General features: G+C 39.1%; 1 protein-coding gene across 2 annotated transcripts; it reads right to left on the bottom strand.

The window, feature by feature from the left end:
* Nucleotides 1–889: 889 nt before the first annotated feature.
* Nucleotides 890–23,173, bottom strand: kiaa1328 (KIAA1328 ortholog). Of its 2 annotated transcripts, none has more exons than XM_066646327.1 (11): nt 23,087–23,157; nt 20,604–20,633; nt 19,711–19,940; nt 19,472–19,572; nt 19,131–19,246; nt 12,623–12,747; nt 11,369–11,937; nt 11,113–11,205; nt 10,764–10,882; nt 10,542–10,659; nt 890–1,384 (listed from the first exon to the last, which is right to left on the bottom strand). In XM_066646327.1, exons 1-11 carry the CDS (start codon nt 23,139–23,141, stop codon nt 1,156–1,158), a joined length of 1,785 nt encoding a protein of 594 aa, XP_066502424.1. In that variant the 5' UTR covers nt 23,142–23,157; the 3' UTR covers nt 890–1,155. The 2 variants fall into 2 exon arrangements, with proteins under 2 accessions (XP_066502424.1, XP_066502423.1); XM_066646326.1 differs by having other exon boundaries at nt 891–1,384; nt 20,604–20,639; nt 23,087–23,173.
* Nucleotides 23,174–23,953: the final 780 nt, after the last annotated feature.

The raw sequence follows: 23,953 nt of genomic DNA, 5'->3' as shown, positions 1-23,953 counted from the left end.
TAAACTATTTAAAGTATCGCCCTAATTATAATCAAAATGTATGTGAATCTAATTAAAGAGCTGGCCTGAATAATAGGAATATTTAAATATTCATGCATTTGACCCAAACCAGAATTTAGAACATTCTTCTAACATTTAGAGTATTTTAGAGGTATTTATAACCACGTTAAACAATACATTTCAGAGGAAAATTGCAATTACTTGAATGTGAAGTAAATGTGTTACTCCAGACAATCACAACTGGTATAAAACATTTCTGAGCCATTAGTCCTTCACAAGTTTTTGCTTCACTTACCAAATTTTGATATTCTAACTGGCATTTGATTTTTTCAGCCAAGGAATCTAAAAGCAAATGTCCTCTCAGTGAACCAGCTCAACTCACTAAGACACGATATCACTAAACAACGTGTTTTTTTTAAATTATTATTTAAAATTATTATTATTATTATTTATCCTGGATTTATCACTGCTATGAAGCCAAAATCAAGTCAGACTCCGCCATCTTCTTTTCTGACCCAACATTAAAAGACATTTGTCTCAAAGTAGCTTTGGTCATGAAACAGAGAAGGATTATATTTGTACAAATAAAAAAATTATGAACATGTAGTTACTACTCTACTACTGAATGTGGTCTAATTACAATCTAAATTAATCAAGTAAAAACAGCTAAATTATGAAATGTTAAGGAATTTTAAGGAAGCATTTGAGCAGTCCTTTGTAAGCACCTGTGTTCAAAGGCTGTAAAAATCAAGCTCAGGACGGCTACTGTGTTCCTCAGATAAGTCAGGTATTTTTTCCAAATATAACTACAGAAACAATGCAAATCTAACAAATTATGATGGAGAATTAATGAATAAATACATGTTTATTAACATTAGGAAAAAAAAACATGTAAATTGTACAAAAGCACATAATAAACCTACAAAAGCCATGATTACTTTGGCATGAGATTAAAATTAAGACACTTACAAAGGCATCATAAAACCAATTTAAGACCAGCAATAGAAAGAGGCATTAGAAGCAGAGGAATGATTAGAAAGCATTGAGGCGTATTCATGCCCTGTGGCTAGCTGTAAAGCAAGGACTAAGCTGCATGTACAGAATTAACAGCCTTACTGAGCTCTCGTCAAAGTCGTGGTGAGTCACTGTGCTCTTTCAGCAGATGAAGAAAATGTCTTCCAGGATCTGACTCTCTTCCAGATCTAGCTGTGATGGCCGGGTTCGTCCTGGGGGAGACAGAAGGGACCTGAGAGGGGTGCAGACAGCACCAAGAGGCTGCAGAGAGCCCGTGAAATTTCTCTGACCAACGGGGCTGATCCTGCTTCTACCCGGGTTAGATATAGGGCTGAAAATGTCCAACAGCTCAATCAAAGAAGAGTTCAACCTGCAAGAGAAAAAGGAAGATGACTCATCACATATGTTTAATATTAATATCAACAATATCAGACTTCAAAAGGTGGAGTGTCTCACAAATCAGTGCATGTTTGTGGGTAACAGCACACCTCAGTTTACTAGGAAGCTTGATTTATTTTTACAAACATTAATTTCCAGAAAAGGCAGGACATTTTATAAAATGCAATACACGTATGAATGTGTAATTTATAAATTCTCCTGAACATTTATTTAACAGAATATGTTTTTAACTGGCCAGCTTGGTTGTGTTTTGTGATTTTAAACAAATTTGGAATCTGATGCCTGCAACACACCCCCAAAATAAAGCTGGGACAGGGCAAAATAAGAGTGAAAATTTACCAAAACAATAATTCACAATGTCAAGTCACAGTTCTGAAGCATTAAATTACAAATAAAATCTAAAGAGAACTGTAAAACCTGTTAGAGAAATAGGAGAGAGAACTGCCAAACACTTTTAGTGCAAATATAATCTGTATATTAATTTTCCTCAGAAAAACCTGTGAGAAACATGTTTTGTGGTCCATGTTGTCCATGGCTTGGTGGTTAGCACGTTCGCCTCCCAGCGCTGGGATCTTGGGTTCAAGTCCCATCTGGGTGGAGTTTCCATGTTCTCCCCATGTCTGCGTGGGTTTCCTCCGGGGGCTCCGGTTTCCTCCCACAGTCCAAAAACATGGAGGGTAGGTGAATTGGCTTCTCTAATAACTGTCCTGGTGTGTGAATGAATGTCTGTATGTGTGAGCCCAGATATGGATTGGCGCTCTGTCCTGGGTTAAACCCTAGTGCCCGATGCAGTCCTCCAGGTGGACGGTCGTTTCTGGTTGAGAGTACGCTGTGCGCGTTTGGCTGCCGCTTCTCGCCTGTGTGTGTGTGAATTGAGCGTTCTGAGCAGTGTAGATTGTAAAGCGTCCTTGGGTGTCTAGAAAGGCGCTATATAAGTATTATAATAATAATAATAATAATAATAATGTTTCAGGTTTTGAAAAAGACGAGACGATCTGGACTTGTACCAACAAAAAGTGCAAAAATCAGCATCTGTGATGGCATGGGTAATAAGTATATACTGGTATTCTGTAGAGACGTATGCTGCCATCAAAATGATAGCATCAAGATTTCCACAGGATGTGACCCAGTGGTAAAGACGCGTCTGTGTTACAGGCATCAGTTTCTACATTTGTCTATATTTAACAAATACAATGAAATATTAACCAATTAAAACACTGTAAATCTTTTCTTTGTCATTTTGTTTGTTCAAGTGAATTTACATATTACAGATTTCAGGTTTTCCTTTATTTCTAGAACATGGTCCTACTTTTCTGGAAAAAGGTTTTGTAATTGTCACTTATACAACTGACAGTGTATACACCACGATTATTATTTATGTTTCAGAAGAGAACAGAACAGTGTTAGTTTTTGGCATTCTTCATTGATTACAATCTCTTTTTGTGCCTAGGCCCAACAATAGATTAGCACACCTTTAATATACCGTATATAATTCATTAAATATCCGTTTGGAATATGGGTCGTATCTAAACATTTTGTCTAATACCAGTGCACTGTGATTAAAGCAACTATCTGTTGATACCAATATGATTATTACATACTGTCTGGCATGAAGAGGATTTGAGTGGCATATTTTTTGAGAAAGAAACAGATTATTTTTTAATAATATTAAAGGTAAGTTGATTTTAAATAATAAAAAGGTATATAATATGTTTCCACAGATGTGACTGATGCTACAAAGTGACCTAAACTGGACTAGAGTTGTCTACTTCCTTGAGAAGACTGTCACTCATTGGCCAGAAGCTCAGCCATGACTTGTTCAAGAGGTGCTTACATTCCAGATTCCCAAATGTAACAGGAAATAGTGCTTCTCTAGAAGCTGATGAATCTACCTTATTGGTGAGATTCTAAATTATTGGTGATAAGTTCAAAATGTCTGCAAATAAAACACTACACCCCACATCTTTAAACTAAAAAGGAACACTGCAAGCTACAATTTAAACACCCATGAAGTCATAAAAAGCAAGAATAGAGAATAATTCACATGCATAAGGTAATACTTCTCAATTATCATAGACATAAATGAAAAGAATGGCAGGCTGACGTGCACAAAAAAAACTGTCTACTCAGTAACCATATATACATGCAGTTTGAAGAATGCTAAGATCAAGAAAACCATATAGAACCAACACCCTCTCACACATCCATGGGAAAATAAAAAGAGACTGTACGAGTGAGTGCAGAAAGAAAAGGGAGATGGTTGATAGGGTGGGACTTTGGCCATGCTCCCTCTCGAAATGTGAGAATTTGCATTTTTATTTGTTGATTTATTTAACGGACAGGCCTCTCAAACAGCCATCCATCAACAGACGACACTGCCGGTATGAATAATGCATCACTTACCGGCGGTCACAATCTATAACAAGGCGAGGGGGGGTATAGTTTAGGCAAGGGGGGGCAAGGAGTTAGGAGGATATTGCTGGAGTGAATGCTAATGTCCCAGGCAGTCATTTCTACCAAACACTTTCACTGCTTCTCACAAGGGTCACTGGAAAGTGACCATGAGACATTAATATCACTTAAGGGAAGGTCTTGCTAATCCCTATCCTTTCTCTGCTGACCTATTCAAGGGTCACAGAAACCAAAAACGACGGACAAACTCGCTCCCGAAAAAGCTCTAATTCAGAGGAGAGGGAGGGGAGAGGTTGGGAGGGAGTTTCAGGCTCTGCTTCAGTAAAGCCAAACAAAAGACTGTTTATCAGCTTCCTCTTCCTCAGAGCCCAGTTATTTTACCACTCTCATTAAAAATGTCCGTCACGCTCGAGTGCTCCTTTCATTTGCAGTCCAAACAGTAATATAAAAATCCTAAACTGGCAAATGCTGACAAACCGCATGTCAATTTCCTCCCAATCAATAGCAAGCAAAAGGATGGAGGATGTATGGAGCCCATCGGCAGGAAAACTCTCATTTCTCGCTGGCTCTATCAAAACCGCACTCAGTCTTTTTACTAAGATACAAAAATTACAAATGACTTTTCTTCCTCGTTTACAGTTTCCACAAGTGGGAGAGTTCAGCTGCACGCAAAATGTTGTTGTTGATCAAAAACAGAACAGACAGTATTCAATTGACTTATTGTTTTGGCAGCTGCTCTGAATAAAAATAAAAAAGCTATAACGTTTTGTTCAAACAGCTGCATTATTCATGCCTCCCTAAACTTTTATACAGTCTAGGCAACATTGATCCATCTACATACAGCCTAGGCTATATTCAAGTGGCTTTCAATAACCATGTCTGCTAATGCTGTCAAGAAAAAGCTAAATAATTGAGACCATTTTGAGGCTGTGAGGAGGTGAGCTAAATCAATGAGATCTATCAGGCAGCGGTGTCATCAACCAGGTGCAGCCAAGAGGACAAGCAAAATAACTGAGAGGGAAAGATACAGTTCGCATCTGAAAAACTAATCACGTTCCCAAAAGGGTCTCTCTATTATTGACTGATACAGTACATTCTCCCTATTTTTGCTCTTTAAAGTGTTTTATAATTAGTTATAATACTTTACTAACTGTGTAACACACATCACACAAATGATTAGGGTATGCTGTGATTTTTATATCCAGTGATGCTGACTCATTATAGTACATTAGAATACTGTAATATGTTCAGACAACATTTTTCAACATATTTGTTAAAGGTTGTGTTCTCAGGATTTTACTGGACCAGTTCTTTCATGCATTCTGATTGGGTAAGAGGAAGCTAGGACCCATCCTCTGTGTATTTATGCATGTGGTTGAGAAATAGGAAGAGAGTGAATTGTATAAACAGTGCGAACGAGCCAAATACTCAAAGTGTTTATGGTGGGACTGTGCCCAACACAGCTGGGCGATATGGACCAAAAATAATATCTCGATTTTTTTTTTAGCTGAGTGGCGATATACGATATATATCATATATATCTCGATATATTTCTTCTCATGAGATAATAACAAAAAGGCAGTTCTGAGTCAAAGCTACAGGTCCCAAATGTCACACAGGGACTTTTATTAACATTCAGCTGTAGATGTCCATGAGACATTGCTCAAAAATTAACTATTGGCATATATCAAATAATAAAGCTCCTTAAATAAAATAATATTCTTTTCCTGCATAACAAAAGAGTCATAGCTGTGCTGTTAAACTGTAAACAGAAAACAAACAGAGCAAAAATAACAAAGTTTATTTGTTTTTTTAAAAAGTCAGTTTCCAGTAAAGCAGACTTCACCAAAGTGCTTCCTCCTGTGTGTCTAGTACTTTGTGCAAATAACAAAACATGTAAACAGACAAAAATTCTATCCTTCAGTCATCAGTAGGGCTGGGTGATATGGACAAAAAAAATCATATCTCGATATATTTTAGCTGAATGGCGATATACGATATGATATATGCTGTGAAAAAATGTTTTATGAACATTTTATAAACAGAACATTCAGTTTTATGCGTTAGCTGAACCTCATCTCTCAATATTCAAATGAAAATCAAATGTCCATGTATGGTTAAGACAAAGGTTTTCATTGAGTGCCTTAACCTTTCCCCATAATTGTACATTGAAAAAAAATCCGTTGTGAAGCAAAGGAAAACAAAGATGCCAGAAAAGCCTTTTTATTTATCAAAATAAACACTAAAGTACATTTCAAATGACTTTATTAACTTACAGACCTACAGCGTCTGTAATAAAGTGCTTTTAAGAACAGTGTAAAGGCTTTGGCTCTGTGCTCCCAGTGTGGACTTCTGGGAAATAGCTCGTCTGCAGACACTCATTTTAATCTCCCAATCTTCAATAAAGTGGATAGTCGCGCTCAAATATGGCTCACAGGTGCGACTTGACCACGTATCTGTCGTCAAGGCAAAAAGCTTTAATCTCTCGAGCCGGTTGGAAAGGGTCTGTCGGACTTAAATGTAGATGTTAGGCAGTGCTCCTTGTACAAAGAAATTGCGACTGGACAATTGGTATCGTGGGTCGGAAGTTTTAATCAGCCTTTTGGAGTCCTTTTTCTCTGCTGTTGAGACAGGGAGCATACCCTTTTGCTCTTGTAGTAAACTACAGCTTTAGTAACACCACGCCACTTCATACTTTTCTTTTCGTAAGTGCTGTCTGAACTGGTTTAGGGGAACTGTACTGGGGCGTGAACACTTCAGAACAGTAGCAGCAGCACCTCTGAGTTTAACAGCTTCATACAGAAGTTTGTGCTGCTGTTGTAAGTGGTGAAATAGGCTGGGAGTACCCCCGCATTTAGATACTACCTCCTTTCGGCATTCCCTCCAGATACCATTTACATATAACCAAACCGATGTCCTCGGCTCCATTGTGTGTGTGTGTGTGTGTGTGAGAGAGAGAGAGAGAGAGAGTGTGAGTGGGGGCGAACGCTGTGAGAAAGCAGACAACCTAAGCAGAGCACAGAATGGCCCTGTACAAGATTTAGACTCGATATAAACGATAAAAATCCATATAAACGATATAGCCTCACTCCATATCCTGCTCTGTTCTATCTCGATATATTTTAATATATCGATATAATCGCCCAGCCCTAGGGCCCAACCACAGCTAAAAATCCTAAAGCCCCAGCTTCTACAAACACATGTGGATGTTGAAAAATATTGAAAATATTTTCTTCCATTTTCAAAACCATCCACAACAAAAAATTACAAGATTCTGGTTGAAAAATACAACTAGAAATCACTTGGATATGCAGCTGGAGGCCATCACTGCTGTCTAAGATGTACGTATCAGATGTAATGCAACTGTACTACTCTAGGTTTCTGTTGTATTTTTAATCACACAAATCTGGCTATTACAGGATAGATTTGTCCAGATTCATTCTTTTTCCCCTGACAGCCAAACCTGCATTTTCTGATGCTAATATTAGACCGATGCTGATTATTTGCAATGGATCAGTGTTATTTCATATTACAGACAATAGAGAATAATATAAACATTAAACTACAGCTTAATAAATGTTACTAACCTTATGCTTATAACAGATATTATAAAATACCAGGAGATAAAGTTTAACACTCAGATGTCGTACTTTGTAACTGAATTTTGATCATGCTGATATCATGATAATTCTGCAGGTGTCATTTAAATGTGAAAATGTATGTTATTTTCCAGTCTCTACTGCAATCACACGATTAAGATTATTTTGCTTTGCTTTACCCTGTAATTCTGTGATACAGCCTAGAATTGTTACTGATTCAGATCAGATGTGTCCTTTCTTTGGTAATGATCTTTAACTCTGTATCGGATGAGTGCCACCTCTACCCTTTACTCATGAGCGCTGGAACTGTTCTGGCCACATATCCCTTCCCATGTCCCATAAATTCAAATTCATTAAATACATATTTGTCTGGTTAAAGGCAGGCAGTACGTATATTGCTGGTGCCTGCAGTGACAGGGGAAGGGATCACGGTGTGAAGATCCCCAGTAGGTAATGTAAATACGTGAGCTAGTTTGCCAGGCTGACTGGCTGGAACCAAGGTTCTCCTTCTCAAAAACAAAAGCCCTTAAAACGAGAAGCTCCATTGATTTCCTCAAGTCAGATTCACCATTGAATAATGCAAAAGAAGCCCCAGGACGGTGGACTAAAATAAATTATTTATTGTCCACCCAAATGCTAAGTTTCTGCAGAGCTTGTTAGCTTAAATAGCGTCATGTCAGTGGGGTTTGTGGCCCCATCAGGATTAGACTACCCAACAAACTACAGTCTCAAACCTTATTTAAATATGGGTTCTGGGCAGGCTGGGAAAGGACATTCTTTGAAAACAACAAAAAGAATGAAAGAAAAAAAAAATGCAATACTAAAATGCCACCATGCCAGTCTACTCCCTTTCTATACCCATTCAAACCTGGTTAGCTGAATGTTTTCACGCCTGAAATAGGTTTTCAGTCCCAGTTCCTATTTCAATTGCAGGTCCCTCCATATAGTGCAGAGTCTTAGAAACATTTCAATACAGTGAAGCCAGAATTTGAATGTGAAACAACCTCTCAAAATTCAAGGATCCTGTAGATCATTAACAAAGGCACCTCTGCCAAGGTAGTGCTGTGCATTTCACGCTTTGAGAGATAAATGTGAAGTACAAACGACAATGAGAAATCCCATCCCTGTCGTTTCGCTTGTTCTCTGTATATACCATCCATATAAATCACAGCCACATGCAAACTAGGCTAATTCATTTAGCTTCAGTAAATCCAGGGCTCGGTTATCAAAGCAAAGGCAAGGAATAATATTAATGCAAAATATTCACAATGCACATCACTGAAAGAAAAAGGCAATTAGTTTTCGAGACAGTATATTCTTTCTTGAATCATAAAATAGCAAGAACTCTTTACAAATGACTTACAAATATTCTGCATTTTTAGGAGGACAGCATACTAAGCGAGACATACTTGGGCTCACACAGAGGGGTGGAAAAAGACATGCTGTCACATTAATTACCTTTCCACGTTAAAGGGAAACGGTAATGAATTTCCTTCCCTTTCTCAGAGTGTGTCTCGCGCTAGCGGTCAGTGATTCATTCTCTGCCTCTCTCTTTCTCATTAAGTGGGGGGAGGCTGTGCGTTCCCGGCCCGGGCTGGAGAACTCTGTTCAATTACACCTGCTGCTGAGGCCTGCTACGCCAGCTAATGGGACTCAGCTTGGCTCCTGTCAGCCTCAGCGCTAGCCGGCAAAAATCTTCATTTAGCTCATCAAACAGCGCCTGCATCACACTCAGACTAGTCTCCTTTCCTGATTTTTTTTTTTTCTGTTTTATTTCCTCCCTTCCTTCCTTTGCTCCCCCCACCCCATTTATCACTCCTCCAACTACCCAATTCTTTTCATATGCATAAAAAAAAGGCTCTGCCACAGAAGCAGCATCTCCAAAAACACAATTAAGACACATGCTTGCTGCACTGCAGTGAGAAAGGACCCCCGCTGTGTTGTTCAGCCAGAATTGCCATCTTTTTTCCCTCTTTACACTCGCACCAAAATCGAACTTGTTAAATTGTATTTATTCGCATAGGTCTTTCACTGGATTTGTTAAGTACTGCTTCTGTCAAGCACAGGACTTTGCACATTGAAATAACAACCTCTCCAATGCTGAGTGGCCCTTGAGTGACCAAACTGTCAAGAACACAAATTAAATGTATGGCTCATGCAAAGCCACTTCTCCTCTTCAGAAGCAGTCATATCACAACCATTACATGGAACAATGTGAACAGCAGTTTATTCAGCTTTTTCTTTATCCTCTCTGACAATCCGTTCAAAATAAGATCTGTCAAACCTTGGATTTCTTCACCACTGTTTACAACCAAGAGAATGTAGAGCTTAATTACAGATATTACTGTGTGAGGCAGCTGATCTTTCTTTATATGACCATGTTAAATTTTCATTTACTAACTGTAAAAAGAGGTAAATAAACCTCTATGTAGTTCATCCTAAATGTCAATTTCAGACAGAGACATAGACATTTATTGTGACATGAAATAACTAGTCCTCTACTCCCAAATGGACGGGTTTGGAGAGGTAGCTTTAGTAAACATGCAAAAGACCCTCTATTTCTGATTAAAACAACACACAAGCTAATTTATAATTAACTGACTGCCTTGTAGGCTGGTTATTATTGAGACAAACGTTACAGCACAACCAGACAAATAGGCTTGTTGCTACATTTCACACAATCATTGACTCTAGGGGAAGGTTTCCTGTATTAAATTTACTACCTACTTGCAAACATATTCAAAAAGGTAACTAGAAGTGACAGCTGAGGTCTAAAAAAGGCTAAAAGAAATTGGACATGCAATTCATAGGTGAGGAATGAAAATCTAGTCCTTTTACAAAGAATCAAATCAGCAGCCGACTGCAGTGCACAATCCAACAAACTGACAGCAAAATCTGATATTATAGTAGACTTCTGTTAGCTTGGGAATGCTTCCTAATTTAATAAAGGACGGGTATTAACTGCTGCTGGCTGAAAATAGATGTAGGTGATGATTTGTATTATATTTGTATAAACTGCTTCATCATAATACGCTTTTTTTTTGCAGCTAAAGTTCATTTATGGACTGCTGAGTGTACAATGAGACTATTTTTACTGCAAGTGTGACCCTAACTTACCTGGAGACTTCTGGAGTTTTGGGAATACTGTGGGGCACTGCCTGAGGAGAGTTACTCTTTTGGAAGCTCTGGGAATGCACAGGTGAAGTAGCCATGTCCTTGGTGGCTGCGGGCAGTTCTTCAGGAAAGAAATGCATTTTAAATGGTAACGGTACAAAGAGTCATGTAAATGATAAGTTTTTCTCTGTGTTACAACTACACAAACACATGCATACATCTTACCATGTGAAGGCTTTTGCTCAGGAGTTTGAATGTTCCCATTGCACCTCTGTGGCTGAACATCATTTAAAGGCTGTCTGACACTTCCCTGCAAGGCCTGTAGACCTCCGCCTTTTCCTTCTCTGCAGGATCAAACAGACAGAAAGATAGAGAGTTCTGTTTTTAGGGAAGATAGCCTGGTGGTACACAAGCTCCCTGCTGCACATGCATTCCCTGAAATAATTACTGAAGCAGCACCTGTATTTTGTTTTGTCATATTCCAAGGCACTATATAAAAGTTAACTTTATTTTTAAAAGAGCATAAACTTTTTAATTCACATCTAGGAAACTTGGTTATGTCTGTATAGTTTACCTGCGCAAATCTATAGTGACACTGGGTTCAGCCTTATCAAGTCCTCTTCCATTAAAGGACTGCTCTAACTCTGCTGTGGCTGCTTGCTGGAATCTGAAAATAAAAAACAGGGGAGGGAGTAGTTTCATTAAAAAAAGAGGCTTGTCCAGAATTACATTAGGGATTTCACAGAAGTTAGGCACCATAAGACATTCTTGTCAAAATGTGGGCCTGTTAAATATGGAGAAGAAGTCAGAGGTCAACTAATTTGCCATACTTGTTATATTCTAGACGAGATTGACGGAGCTCCTGGTTCTGTTTTAGTAGCCTCTCTTCTTGCTGAGCAAGTCGAGTCTGCAGTCTCTCTCTTTCCAGCTCCAGCTGCTTCTTCTGAAGCAGCAAACGCTGGCGCTTCTCAGTCCAGTCGTCCCTGCCAAGTGGGGGCACTGTCCCACTGAGCTCCACACTGGCCTTAGTTCTATTCTCCGGTCCTGTGCTATGGCATGAGCCTCTAGGTTCTGTGGCACCGTGTGGCCCCACAGCAGTGTTGACCAAATGCTCTCTTTGCGAGCGCCTATCAGGTCCAGGCTCACACCATGCTCCTTCTGGACACTTCCAGGCACCTGTGGTGTAACCATCGCGGTCACTGCCGACTTGTTCGCAGGAAGAGGAGGGCACGGATGGTGGGTCACTACAGAACCCTCTTGAAACAGAGTGAGCACAGTCCACTGACCCTCCTCTGCCACCCTTCCTTCCATAAGTAAGAAGATCCAAGTAAGAGCCATCCAGAGCAGTCCCCTTCCCTCCTTTACTGTGTCTGCTGAGAGCTTTCTCACTGCTGGCCATCTGCATGGAGAGAAGAGACAGGGACAGTGAAGGGCTGTCTTCATAATAATGCAGAATGAAAATGGTCACAAAAGGTGGCTCCAGTAAAAGGGAGCCAGTAAGGATGATGTGCATGGATTCTCTGCCAGTAAATGTAATAACTCAAGGTCATCCAAACAAGAGATAAACATTCAGGGCAAAGGGGAAGTGTCCGCCTCCAAGAGGACTGAAGTGGGCTGCTGACTAATTCAAGAGAAGGTCGTGGAGCATGCAAACATGCATTACTCACAGCCAAGGTTTCAGAAAGGACAAAGTGTTTTTTTTTTCTTTACTACAACATTGTAAGAGGCAGAAGGTGAACTGAATCCATGGCTCAACTAATGCACACTGCTTACGAGTTACTGGTTTCATTTAATACAGTATCATTTTAATGAGTCATTACCAGGAACTATTGTTTAATTTCCTAATTGTGTGTGTGGTATCAAATGATGGGTGTCCTAATTGTATATTTATAGCACGCACTACAAATACTGATGACAAAAAGCCTGTGATCATTATTTGCTCTGCATACAATAAACTCTGTCACACTGAATGTGTTAAGATGTTTAAGAGGAACAGTAAAGTCATGGATAACTTTCACTGGATGATATAATACTCCAGGCACGTACATGGTGCCTGCATTTAGGGACACAAGCGTAAAGCTTACCTTGCAGTGAGAGCGAGACTGATTGAGCTGGGCGATGGACTTGTTGAGTTTCTCCTGCTGCTGAGAGAGGTACTGCTGATAAAGTCCCAGCAGCTCCTGGCACTCCCTGTACTGCTGCTGCAAGCCTGGAGCCCGGGTCAAGGAGCAAAACACACTGAATAGCTCCACTACTGTGTCCACTTAAGACTAAAACCACTCTGCTCTCCAGCCAGACAAACCAATCCGTTTTCTTCCACTGTGGTATTGCCCACCAAATGCTGAGCAGGCAGGAAGAGTCAATAGAGCGCAGAGTAAATAAAAAAAGGAGTGATTTACTGAAATGTAATTTCCAAATTAATACACCAACCAATATTTATGTTACTGTGGCCGATACACATCAATAACAGATCATTTTAAATCTCCATTTTAAAAACAAGCTTAAATCTTTGTATAATCTATCCTTCAGAGAGGTCATTTTTGCACTAAATATGGTGCCTTTTTAACTAAAAGCACTATTTTTAAAAAACTTAGGTTGATGCTTTCAGCGTTAAAAAGAAAAACAGAGCACGGCATTCAAGAGGAAATATGCAAATGAAAACCTGACGCAGCACGCACTGCATATATAATAAGAATAGCTGTAATTTAGGCACAAATTCTGCTGTTATTTTAATTAAGACCAATAATTAGTGATAGAAGCAAATACACTCTGACAGAATAAATATATTCAATTGACAGAACATGGAAATAAGCACTCATTTTAACAGGATTTTCCTTGCAATCGTTTCTACTACTCATTTTAATTTTCAACAGTAGTAGTTGTGGTTTTTGGCGAAAGAAGAACTACTTATAAACACTGACTAGGTATTACAAGTGTCATGAGACAGCTCATCTTCATCTTCACAGAAAAGCATTTCCAGCAAAACGAGACACTTTAGACATAAGTCTAGTCACTCTTCCTAAAATCAAGCATCGACTGGGATATAAAGCCCTAGAACGGAGCTCTAGAGTGGTGGAACTGTATTCTCTAGAGTTATGGAGCACCATTCAAAACTTCTGAGATGAGTTGGAGTGGTTAATCATCAAACACAAGAACCTGACCTTACTAATCCTTATCTGTCTGAATTTAATCAAATCTTCAGAGCACTGTTTCAACAACTTGTGCAAAACCTTTTGTAGAAGAGGCTGTTACTGAAGCAATAAGGAAAAAACTATCAATACCCTTGAAAGCAGCATAGCAGTTTTGTCTCCTTTTGTGAAGTCATCTTGGGTATTTGAAAGGTGCTATATACATCAAACTTATTATTATTGTTTTTAATTAATATTCTTAACAAGCAAGGGCCTAACTATTGGTCTTTCACTGTACATTGCTCAACACCAGAAAAAAGGCAAGACCTGATGTGACCAAGGAGGTAGCTTAGAGATTCTGATTCATACACATCCTGCAGAATTGATGCAATGAAAATCGCTAGTTCTGCATTTGCTAATAAGCAGGAAAATGATTGCATCCAATTATTTGAAGACCACAGCACTTAGCACATACTTTCACAAAGCAAATGGGAAAAGTTAAGAGATCTTCCCACGAGGACACTCTTGCAGTAGTGCCCTGGAGGTCTGAAAACACATCAGTGACACGAGGAGGCCGCGAGTCCAATCAGACACCTTTTATAGCTTCTGGCATTAAAGCGTCTATGACCGAGTTGGAGCAGCCAGCGCCTGAAGTCATGTTTGTGACTTTGTGCAAAAGTGCAGAGATTGAGGAAAAAAAAAAAAAGAGTGAAGAGACAGAGGCACTGCTGGGAGAAGATAGCAGCTTCTTCAGGGCAAGGGCTTCACAGACTCCTCCATCTGGGTCTGGCTGGCCAGGCTAAGGCACAGTGCCAAGCTCAGAGACAGGGAGCTGGCAAACACACTGCAGCGGCTAGAACAGAACCGATCTGGAGCAGAACCATCGCCACGCCGGGTGGGCCGGCTAATGACAGCATGACGTAGCCAGCTCAGCGCCTCTCTCTGGTCCTGTATTTCTCTCTCTCTCTCTCTCTCTCTTTTTATTATGCACACGCAAACAAATACAGGACCTCAGCTACATTGAAGTTTTTACAAGCCTTTTTCCTTGAGCACCCTTTCAGCTAACTTCATAAAATGCCAAAGACCATAAACCTAGCAACTAATTCCTGTAAATCAGACGATGCATGATGTTTAAAGCTTTCTAAGCTCAGTAAAAATCTTAAAACACCCACCAAAAGGCATTTAAGCTGAGTCTTATATCCAAGTTCATGCCAGGTAACAACGTTATTCTGGAATGATTTGATCACGAGAGACCCTTCTCGTATATACAGACTTCATCAAAGTCAGCAAAAGAAGGGGGAAATATTACAACAGATTACAGCATTTCACACATTCACTTCTCCATATGAAGTTATTTAACCATTCTTTTTACAATGTACATTTATCTGATAGAGCAGTTTCCATTTCCAGATACCAGCAGATACTAGCTTTTCTTCCAATATTATTTGCTCTATTACTATCAAAAGAAGTACGTCATGATAAATTATGAAAACAAAACCAGCTAGTGTTAGCTGATAACGTTTACTTAACTACAGTGACTCATTGGGAGTTAATAGTCAATAAAATAACACATCAGTTTATATATAAATAAAATCATTACATTTGTACACTTCCCCGTCTAATGTGAGAGCCCCATGAAGTAAATATTGTAAGTAAATGACATAAAAAAGCAAGTATACATGAGGTTATTCTTAATGTAGGCAAGCATTTCTGACTCAAGAACGTAGACTAATGGTATTCCTTGACATGAAATTCTCCATTACGTGTTGGTTAGATGACACTAACAAATCCAGTGCAATACTGTAGAATCAAACCAGAATCCGAATATTTCTTGGCTACATTTCAGAATATTTTCAGGAAAAATTGTGTAAATCTTGTTCTTTTTTTAATTAATTTACAGATATTCAGCACAATCCTAGGAGGATATTTGCCCCTGTAATCAATATTTGGTGATGAAATCATGTTCGGATGCCACTTGATTGTATGAAAATCCAGGGGTAAACACAACCATGATGCAACGGTTATTGGATTACCATCATATTATTCAAAACAACATTCAGAGATGTAGGCAGACCACATTCAACACAAATGTTAATGCAACCCCTTTTATACTGTAAAGTACTATCGTACTGAAAAGCAGACGAACAGATTAAACACAAGACACAGGACATGGACTGTGGCGGTATCCCCAAATCAAGCACTTTCTTCCTAAGCCAGAAGTCCTACATGTCACTGCAAGGGGTAAAGCTCTGGAAATGTTGGGTGTGCTACTGGTCAGCAGGGATTCTTCTCATTTCAAATCAGGATGAAGTGTTTGTGAAGCACTCAAAGCTCAACCCACTGATACAGTGCATCCTATACAGACACCTTCCTGCCGGCTGACGAGAAGTTTCTGATACTTCGATAGGCAGGGAGGGCGTAAACACATATATTAATACATTAACGGAAGGATGCGCAGGAAAAGCTCAGCAACTGGTAATCTGGAGCGACTGGAGCACAACTGATAAGATTCTCTCCCGCACCCCTCCGTACTGGCACCTCTGTTGGCTGCCCGCCAATCGGAGCTGGCTTCATGGGCCCTACATCAGGAAAGAAAAGCTGGAGCGATGGCTTCTCCTCCCCCGTCCAAAAATACACAAAATCAGAGTTTGCATTCGATATTTCAGACAGGCGCTGTCAACATGATTCACTCCCCTGTCAGCCTGCGCAGAAATGAAATAATGAAATCCACCTCAAGGTGGAACAAAATCTCGCCGAAGAGAATATTTTAACAGCCTGTGCTCTGTGCCAAGTAGGCCTAGGCTGTATGCGTGTGTGTGTGTGTGTCTGTGTGTTTGTTTTTGGGTTGTAATGTAACCAGACAGAAAGACGGTTTACAAAACTGCTTTTCATTAAAGAAATAGAAAAAAAACAGATATTTCACTTCCTGTGGAATTACAGTGTATTATTCCCAGTTAAAACGCACAGAGAAGTAATTACTAATGAAGACATTTCTAAACTGGGTTTGTGATAGAAAGCTATTTCACAAGTTCTTGGTCCACCAAAGAACAAGAAGATCAACAAACTCATAACTAGGCAAACAACCTATTACAAAAGTGGTTTTAGTACTGCCATCCATCAATGCTATTCAAAATGCTGCTACTCCTCCAACTTGAAGAAGATTAATGATATTGATGAATGCATTCAATTTCCCCTTTGTGTCTTCTATAGTGCTTGATGTAAATTCTTTCAGAGGAACAAAGTTAGCACCGCTCTCTGTAATGGAATCTACTGCTCAGAGACGTGGCGCAGAATGCCAAAGAGAGACTTGATAAAATTCTAATTTCATTCTATACATGAGCTTCAAATTTCATCTTGCGGTACAGAATTTAATGATTTTTTTTTTCTTCTCCTCGTTCCTACCCATAGCATGGAGATATCCCCCTGATAACTGTGGTCTTGGCAGATGAGATAGAGCTGATTGTTCTGGAGATTATTCTACACAAGTCTCCTTAAGTGAGTTTGCCTTTCGCCTCCCCTTAACCTTTTAGAGCAGACTGAAAAGCCAGTGTCTCGGCAGTGCCTTTAGAGTGCCAATCTCCACAGGGGGCTTTCGTAAAGTTTGTCTTAGACTAAAGTCTCCTTTTAATGGAGTTTAGTGCAAATGGCAGGACTTGGAGCTGAGGTGCGTTTAATTGCGTTGTACTCTCCTAATTTCTGCGCTCTGGTGCCAATTGAGCAATTTGGCAGCCAGTGATTACTCTTCATATTTCACAGCCGTGGGGCAAAATTGAAAATTCGCCACATTTTTTGACCCATGTCAAATCGCCAAAAAACTGTGAGGCTGCCAAACAGGGGAAAGAGTAAACTTTGAGAGATGTATGGTTTTCCAATCAAACGACGCGTTGGCACAAAATGAAAACCTAACCATTCCATAGGTGAGTGATCCCTGCCATGCTTTTAATTTCAGAGAAATGTCCAAATCCAAATCAAGGTTAGGACCAAAACACAAAGGCCCATGAGCCACAAAAGACAGAAACAAACAAGTTATTTACTAACCTGCATGTTTAAGTAAAAAAACACTGCACTGCTTCATACTATACATTCTTTACAATCCTTACATACTCCATGAGATAATAGACAACTCATTCATTCATTCATTGTTTGTAACTGCTTATCCAGTTCTGGTTCGCGGTGGGTCCGGAGCCTACCCGGAATCACTGGGCACAAGGCAGGAACACACACGGAAGGGAGTGCCAATCCTTCACAGGGTGACACTCACACATTCACACCTACGGACACTTCTGAGTCACCAATCCACCTACCAATGTGTGTTTTTGGACTGTGGGAGGAAACCCACGCAGACACAGGGAGAACACACCAAACGCCTTTTTATAGACAACTGAACACTTCTTTTAACTTCATAGTTCTTCATTCAAAATGCTCTTGTCTATTGTTTTGCATCTGTTTAAACCAGAGGACAGTTTCTCTTCCTTTCAGTGTTTTTTTTTAATTGTGTGCTGAGCGATATCAGGTTAAAACAGTCGTATCGGTGTTGCTCACATGGGGCTGGAGCCTGGAAATCTGTAATGCTCTTTTTTTTTTTTTTTTTTTACACGAGTAAATAAAACTCTATAAATAACATTTAATTGGACTAAACTGAACTGAAAACACTGCCTGCATATCTCTTCAGTAGATACGGCACCAGAAGGTAATTCTCCTTCCTTCAAACAAGAATATGGTTCAATAGGGTTTGCTCTGGCATCTTCTGCTTAGTTTCAGGAAAACAGAACAATGAAGTTATTGGCTTAAACAACAATGCCCCCTGCAGTGAAGTCATATTTATTACATCTCCATTTTGAGCCTTAGGAGAATGCAAAAAAAGCTACAAACCCTGCTCCAAGTATAATATAATAATTGGCTTTAGAAGAGTCACCAGCACCCTGCATAGTCGACAGACATTAAAAACCATGACCATCCAAAAAACAGTGCCTATCTGGATTATGCACCCAATCAGCAACAAGGTTGATGTGAATTATTAAATGAGTACTTTATAGAAACTTAGGGGTCAATTTAATATCATCCGACTCAATACATAAACCTTACAATTCATGTTTCATCCGTATATATTTTTAGCTGTGACTTTTACCAGGAAATTAATTTTATCTTCAGTACTGGCAGAAATAGAATGGAACAGACCTCCGATTGCCAACTGAAATGATGCCATTGTGATTCACACAGCTTTTTCTAGCCTCAGACATAATAACCGTCAGTACAGATATGCATGCCAGTGAAGAAAGACCATTTAAAAAAATGTCCATCTAGAACAACTGAGTTGTTATTATTATAATTAAATCACTGTATTTCAGCAACAGTAATCAGGTTTCACAAGAGAGGAAATATCCAAAACACAGATTCTGCTGTATGTGTTCCAAGCAGTTATGCCAATGTATGCAAGTGCTTTTCAAAGTGAAATAAAGGATACTTTCTCTTTCCTGGACAATGAGTTGGTTCTGTTGCTCTAGCTGTTGGATCTTTTTCTCAAAAGTCTCTTGTTCATCTCGGAGTCTCTGCACAGACTCCTCTTTTTCTTCGCTTACTCTGAAAAGTGGAGATGCCAAAATTAGGGCAAACACTAAAAGGCTTTGCACATTTAAAGGTAACACCAGAATTATCCATGAAAACTAATAATTAATTTTTTATTCAAAATTAACAAACTGACAATGACACTTTTCCAACTGTGGTTTAAAAATATATAATTTATAAACTATTCACTTATAATTAATAAATAAAATATATTCGCATCAGTTTGACAAAGAGCTCTACCTGGCCAGCTCCTCAATTAAGTTAGCGATGCGACGCTTGTCTTCTGGGCAGAGGTCTTTAAGTGAGGCTTTACTTTTGGCTTGTGATTCCTGGGATAGTGCCTGTGCACACAAGACAAACACAAATAGAGAGCTACTGTACAATCAACGGCAAAGTTCTCTCAACGTTTTTGGCTCAAGAACCTTAATATGTTCATGCAGAAGCGTGGTCATAAATAAAATTATAAATAAACTACCTACCTGAGTCACTGGAGGCTCTAACACCTGGATGGGGGTTTTGGATTTGGCAGAAAAAGTAGCAGGTTTATGTAATGAAGCCTTAGGCACAGGTGTTTCAGCAGAGAGACGGGACATGGTCAGCCCTGATTTCCTCCCACTTTTCACTCCACTTTCTAAGGCAGCTCGTCCTTTGACCTTCCCTTCGTTACTGTTTATGGACGCAGACGTTGGCCACATATTTTTGCTCACCCCTAAAAAAGAGAGATGAAGCAAAGGGAAAACATTTTAAAGTGAGGGGCAGATGTATCCTAATCTTCACAAAACAATACATTCATTCATTCATTATCTGTAAGCGCTTATCCAGTTCAGGGTCACGGTGGTGACCCAGTGCTTCGCAGGGCAACACACACTAACACACACACATTCACTCACACCCATGGACACTTTTGAGTCGCCAATCCACCTACCAACGTGTGTTTTTGGACTGTGGGAGGAAACCGGAGGAAACCCATGCGGACACAGGGAGAACACACCAACTCCTCACAGACAGTCACCTGGAGCGGGAATAGAACCCACAACCTCCAGGGCCCTGGAGCTGTGTGACTGCAACAACTACCTGCTGCACCACCATGCCACCCCAAAACAATACACCAATCTAGTATATCATCTAAAAACAACTAAGCAAAAGTGCATGTATGAACATTTACTGAGTAGACAAAAGACAATGGTATGAACAATAGTGAGGAAAGAAGAATGATTAGATCATTGGGATGTCTCTTGAAGTTTAGAGGGTACAACTTTAAAGCAGAATTCCAACAATTTTCAAATGTCTATAGAGTGATGGTTATAGGATCCAGGGATTTCTGCAATGACAAATGATTTCCCTTACAACAACATTCACGTACAAGTCTTACCTGGAATAAACACCACTGACTGCTCTTCGTCTGATGCTTTTCATGTTAAAGAACTTAAGAAACTTATTTCTGCCACCACTTAATAGATGGGAAAACTAACAACAAATGCTTGAGGAAGTCTGTCCTTGTTCGAAGACAGAAAGGGAATTATAACAGAGTAAAAACATTCATTTATTCATTATCTGTAACCCTTATCCAGTTCAGGGTCGTGGTGGGTCCAGAGCCTACCTGAAATCATAGGGCGCAAGGCGGAAATATACCCTGGAGGGGGCGCCAGTCCTTCACAGGGCAACACACACACTCACACCTACGGACACTTTAGAGTCACCAATCCAATAGAGTTTGGACTGTGGGAGGAAACCAGAGCACCTGGAGGAAACCCACACGGACACAAGGAGAACACGCCAACTCCTCAAGTAAAAACATAAAAAAAAAAAAAGACATTGTGAAATTAATGTCATTTTTACAGAATTTAAAAAAGTAAAATGAGAAAATCGGTTTCTGTATATTTTTTTTTTAAAGATGCATTGCAGAATCATTATCAATTACAAAACATATTTTCATGTTTAGTATAATTCCAGCTAGGGGTGGGCGATATGGCCCTAAAATAATATCACGATAGTCCAGGGTATTTTGGCAATAACAATATTATTGGTGATATGACAAAACACTAAAAAATACTTGTATTAATAACAGACTATTGCAACAGAATCAATGTTATATTAATATGAATGATGTAAAATGCTATATATATTTAATAAATATTAATAATATTAAAAGCATATTTCATTTATAAGACAATACCTTGGTTTATTATACATCTCATATTTTATAATCAAACCACTTTCACAAGCCACTCCACTTTTTTAGAGCAAATTCCTTCACCTCAGAGCCACTTTCCACTGTACTTCACTGTGTAAATGACTGATGTAAAGAACGTATGCCGTATTATGGGTAACTGCATGATGTCATTACGTAAACAAGTCTGAATATCACTACTATCACACTACTTTGTATTTTTTTTTTATTGTTTTAAAAATGACGATATTATTGCAAACAATACGATAATCCACAGCCCTAATTCCACTGACCGTTCGGGTACATTTGTAGATCTACAATTACAGACTGTAGTCTATATGTTGTTCTACAAACTTTGTTAGCACCCTTTCACTCTGTTGTTCAATGGCCAGGACCCCCACATAGCAGGTATTATTGGGTAGTGGGTCATTCTCAGCGCTGACATAGTGGTGGTGTGTTAGTGTGTGTTGTGCTTGTATGATTGAATCAGACACAGTAGCGCTGCTGGAGATTTTAAACACCCCAGTGTCACTGCTGGACTGACAATAGTCCACCAACCAAAAAGATCCAGTCAAACGCATCTTGTGCCCTCTTATGAAGGACTCAAGGACGTCTAACACAAACTGTGCGGCTACAGTCTCTGATTTTGTCTCATAGTGGTCACAGTCTCTGCAGTGCAGTCAAATACTACCTACTCTGTGGTGGTCCTGTCTGTTGAAGGACAGAGTGAAAGGGTGGTTTAAAAAAAAAAAAGCAATAAAAATAAAAATATGCAAAACAACAGACAGACTACAGTCTGTAATTGTAGAACTACAAAAGGCGCTGGTTTGTAAAATGGAGCTGTGGGTAAAAGTTATGGCTGATGGATGTACATGGATATCATTCCGTAAAATGCTCCAGAGTACGATTAAGAGGGAACACGCACATTTTCATGAAAGTAGGTTTTGTAGTAACTGATTTTTGGGTTTAATTCTAAAGAAATCATTTTAAAAAACATGGATTTGTAACTTTTAAAACTTTATCATGGCATGTCTATTTTAAGGGTTGTACATTTTTAACTGATAATTTAAAACCGTTTATAAACACATCCAATCAATCCACCACCAATAACAGGTCTTGGAACTGTATCTATCCATGAAACCACTTTAAACATACACAAACTTTGGGAATACATGATATATGTTCATTTTCGGTAAACACGCGTTCCTGTAACAGGCTAAATGTGATATAGTTCTGCTAAACCAAACCAAATCTGCAACGGACGCGAATTAACCCAAGTTAACAGTTAGTCTATTCTAGTTCTGTTAACTTTAGCAATATAAATTAGCTTTAAAAAAGTGTAAGTTAGCTGATGGAGAATGGATAATGAAACGGCCTAAAATTGCTTTATTCTCGTCGGCTTTTTGTTAAAACTTTCAGTTCCACCTTAAATGAAGCAAAGAGCCCACTTTAACCTCATTAATCAGAGTATTAAAGAAATCAGTGTATATCAGTTGGGCACTGAACTACACTAAAGTTATACTTGGCTAACGAGCTACTTTTATCAGCAGCGTCGCTTCAGTAGAAGTCTAACACAACTTTTTTACTCTCTCACTAACCATATTAAGTAAACACATTGGTTTCTGATTAACTGTACCCTTAAAAAACAGAAAGAGTATTAAATGTCAAAATAAGAGGAAGGATACTGTCATTAATCCAATAAATCCCGGCACCGTTACTGCCCTCAGCAACGGACGCCATACTGAAACAACCGCCACTGCCTGAGCACCTCTTTAAGCCCCGCCCTTTTCACAATGCAGCGTTTTAATTTGTTGATACTCCTACACACAGCGTGCTGTTGGCCAACCCAGCTGTCCTTCATTTGCAGTAACCAACAGTTAATCAGGATTCCCTTGTTTTTGGTGAAGGGGAAGTTCCACCGCAGACCTGTTCTTTCCAAATCATTTGGAGTCGACACCAATTTTGATTATAAATCACGGGAATTTATGGAGTCGATTCCCAGTGTCTTTTCCACACAATATTCTCAGTTTTTAAAGATGTCCGTATTATGTGATACGTTAGTGATATTATGTGTGATCAGTTATAAAAGGATCCAGATTTTAATGCAGTTTTAATGTTTTTTGTTACCATTTCTGTCCCTTTGATTTTAAATGAATCAATATGTAAAAACACTGTAAATATCCATCACACTATGTGCATATTTCAAAAAAAAAAAAAAATTAAGAAAATGAGTTAGAAACCCTTGTATTTCCAATTAACCTTAAAGTATGATTTAATCATTTAAATTGCCTGGTCAGGGTCATGGTGGGTCTTTAGTTTTTGACAAAACATAGAGGGGGAATTATGAACTTACCCTGGACAGTAGGATCCCTTTAAGAACACGGTATGGATAGAACTAACAATCCTAGAATAACTACTAAAAATTCATCCAGTGTGTCTATTTCCCAATGTCAGCAACCTAATGAAGTTTTTATGAATTAGTTTATTAGAAAGCAATATAAAGTTAGATTAAATCTGAGGCAATGCATTTGAATTAAGAACCTTGTGAGAGC

The sequence above is a fragment of the Hoplias malabaricus genome, chromosome 15 (assembly GCF_029633855.1).
Source record: "Hoplias malabaricus isolate fHopMal1 chromosome 15, fHopMal1.hap1, whole genome shotgun sequence".
NCBI classification, from domain to species: domain Eukaryota; kingdom Metazoa; phylum Chordata; class Actinopteri; order Characiformes; family Erythrinidae; genus Hoplias; species Hoplias malabaricus.
This window is presented reverse-complemented; position numbering and strand designations above follow the sequence as displayed.

What these genes read in the sequence shown, in the direction of transcription:
- kiaa1328 (XM_066646326.1), bottom strand. Translation starts at nt 23,141, where the DNA reads ATGGCGTCCGTTGCTGAGGGCAGTAACGGTGCCGGGATTTATTGGATT. An exon ending in GTCAGTGGTGTTTATTCCAG is followed by an intron (nt 19,941 to 20,603) that starts GTAAGACTTGTA and finishes TCTCTTTTTTAG; the next exon opens with GGGTGAGCAAAAATATGTGG. An exon ending in AGTCTCGCTCTCACTGCAAG is followed by an intron (nt 11,938 to 12,622) that starts GTAAGCTTTACG and finishes CTCTCCATGCAG; the next exon opens with ATGGCCAGCAGTGAGAAAGC.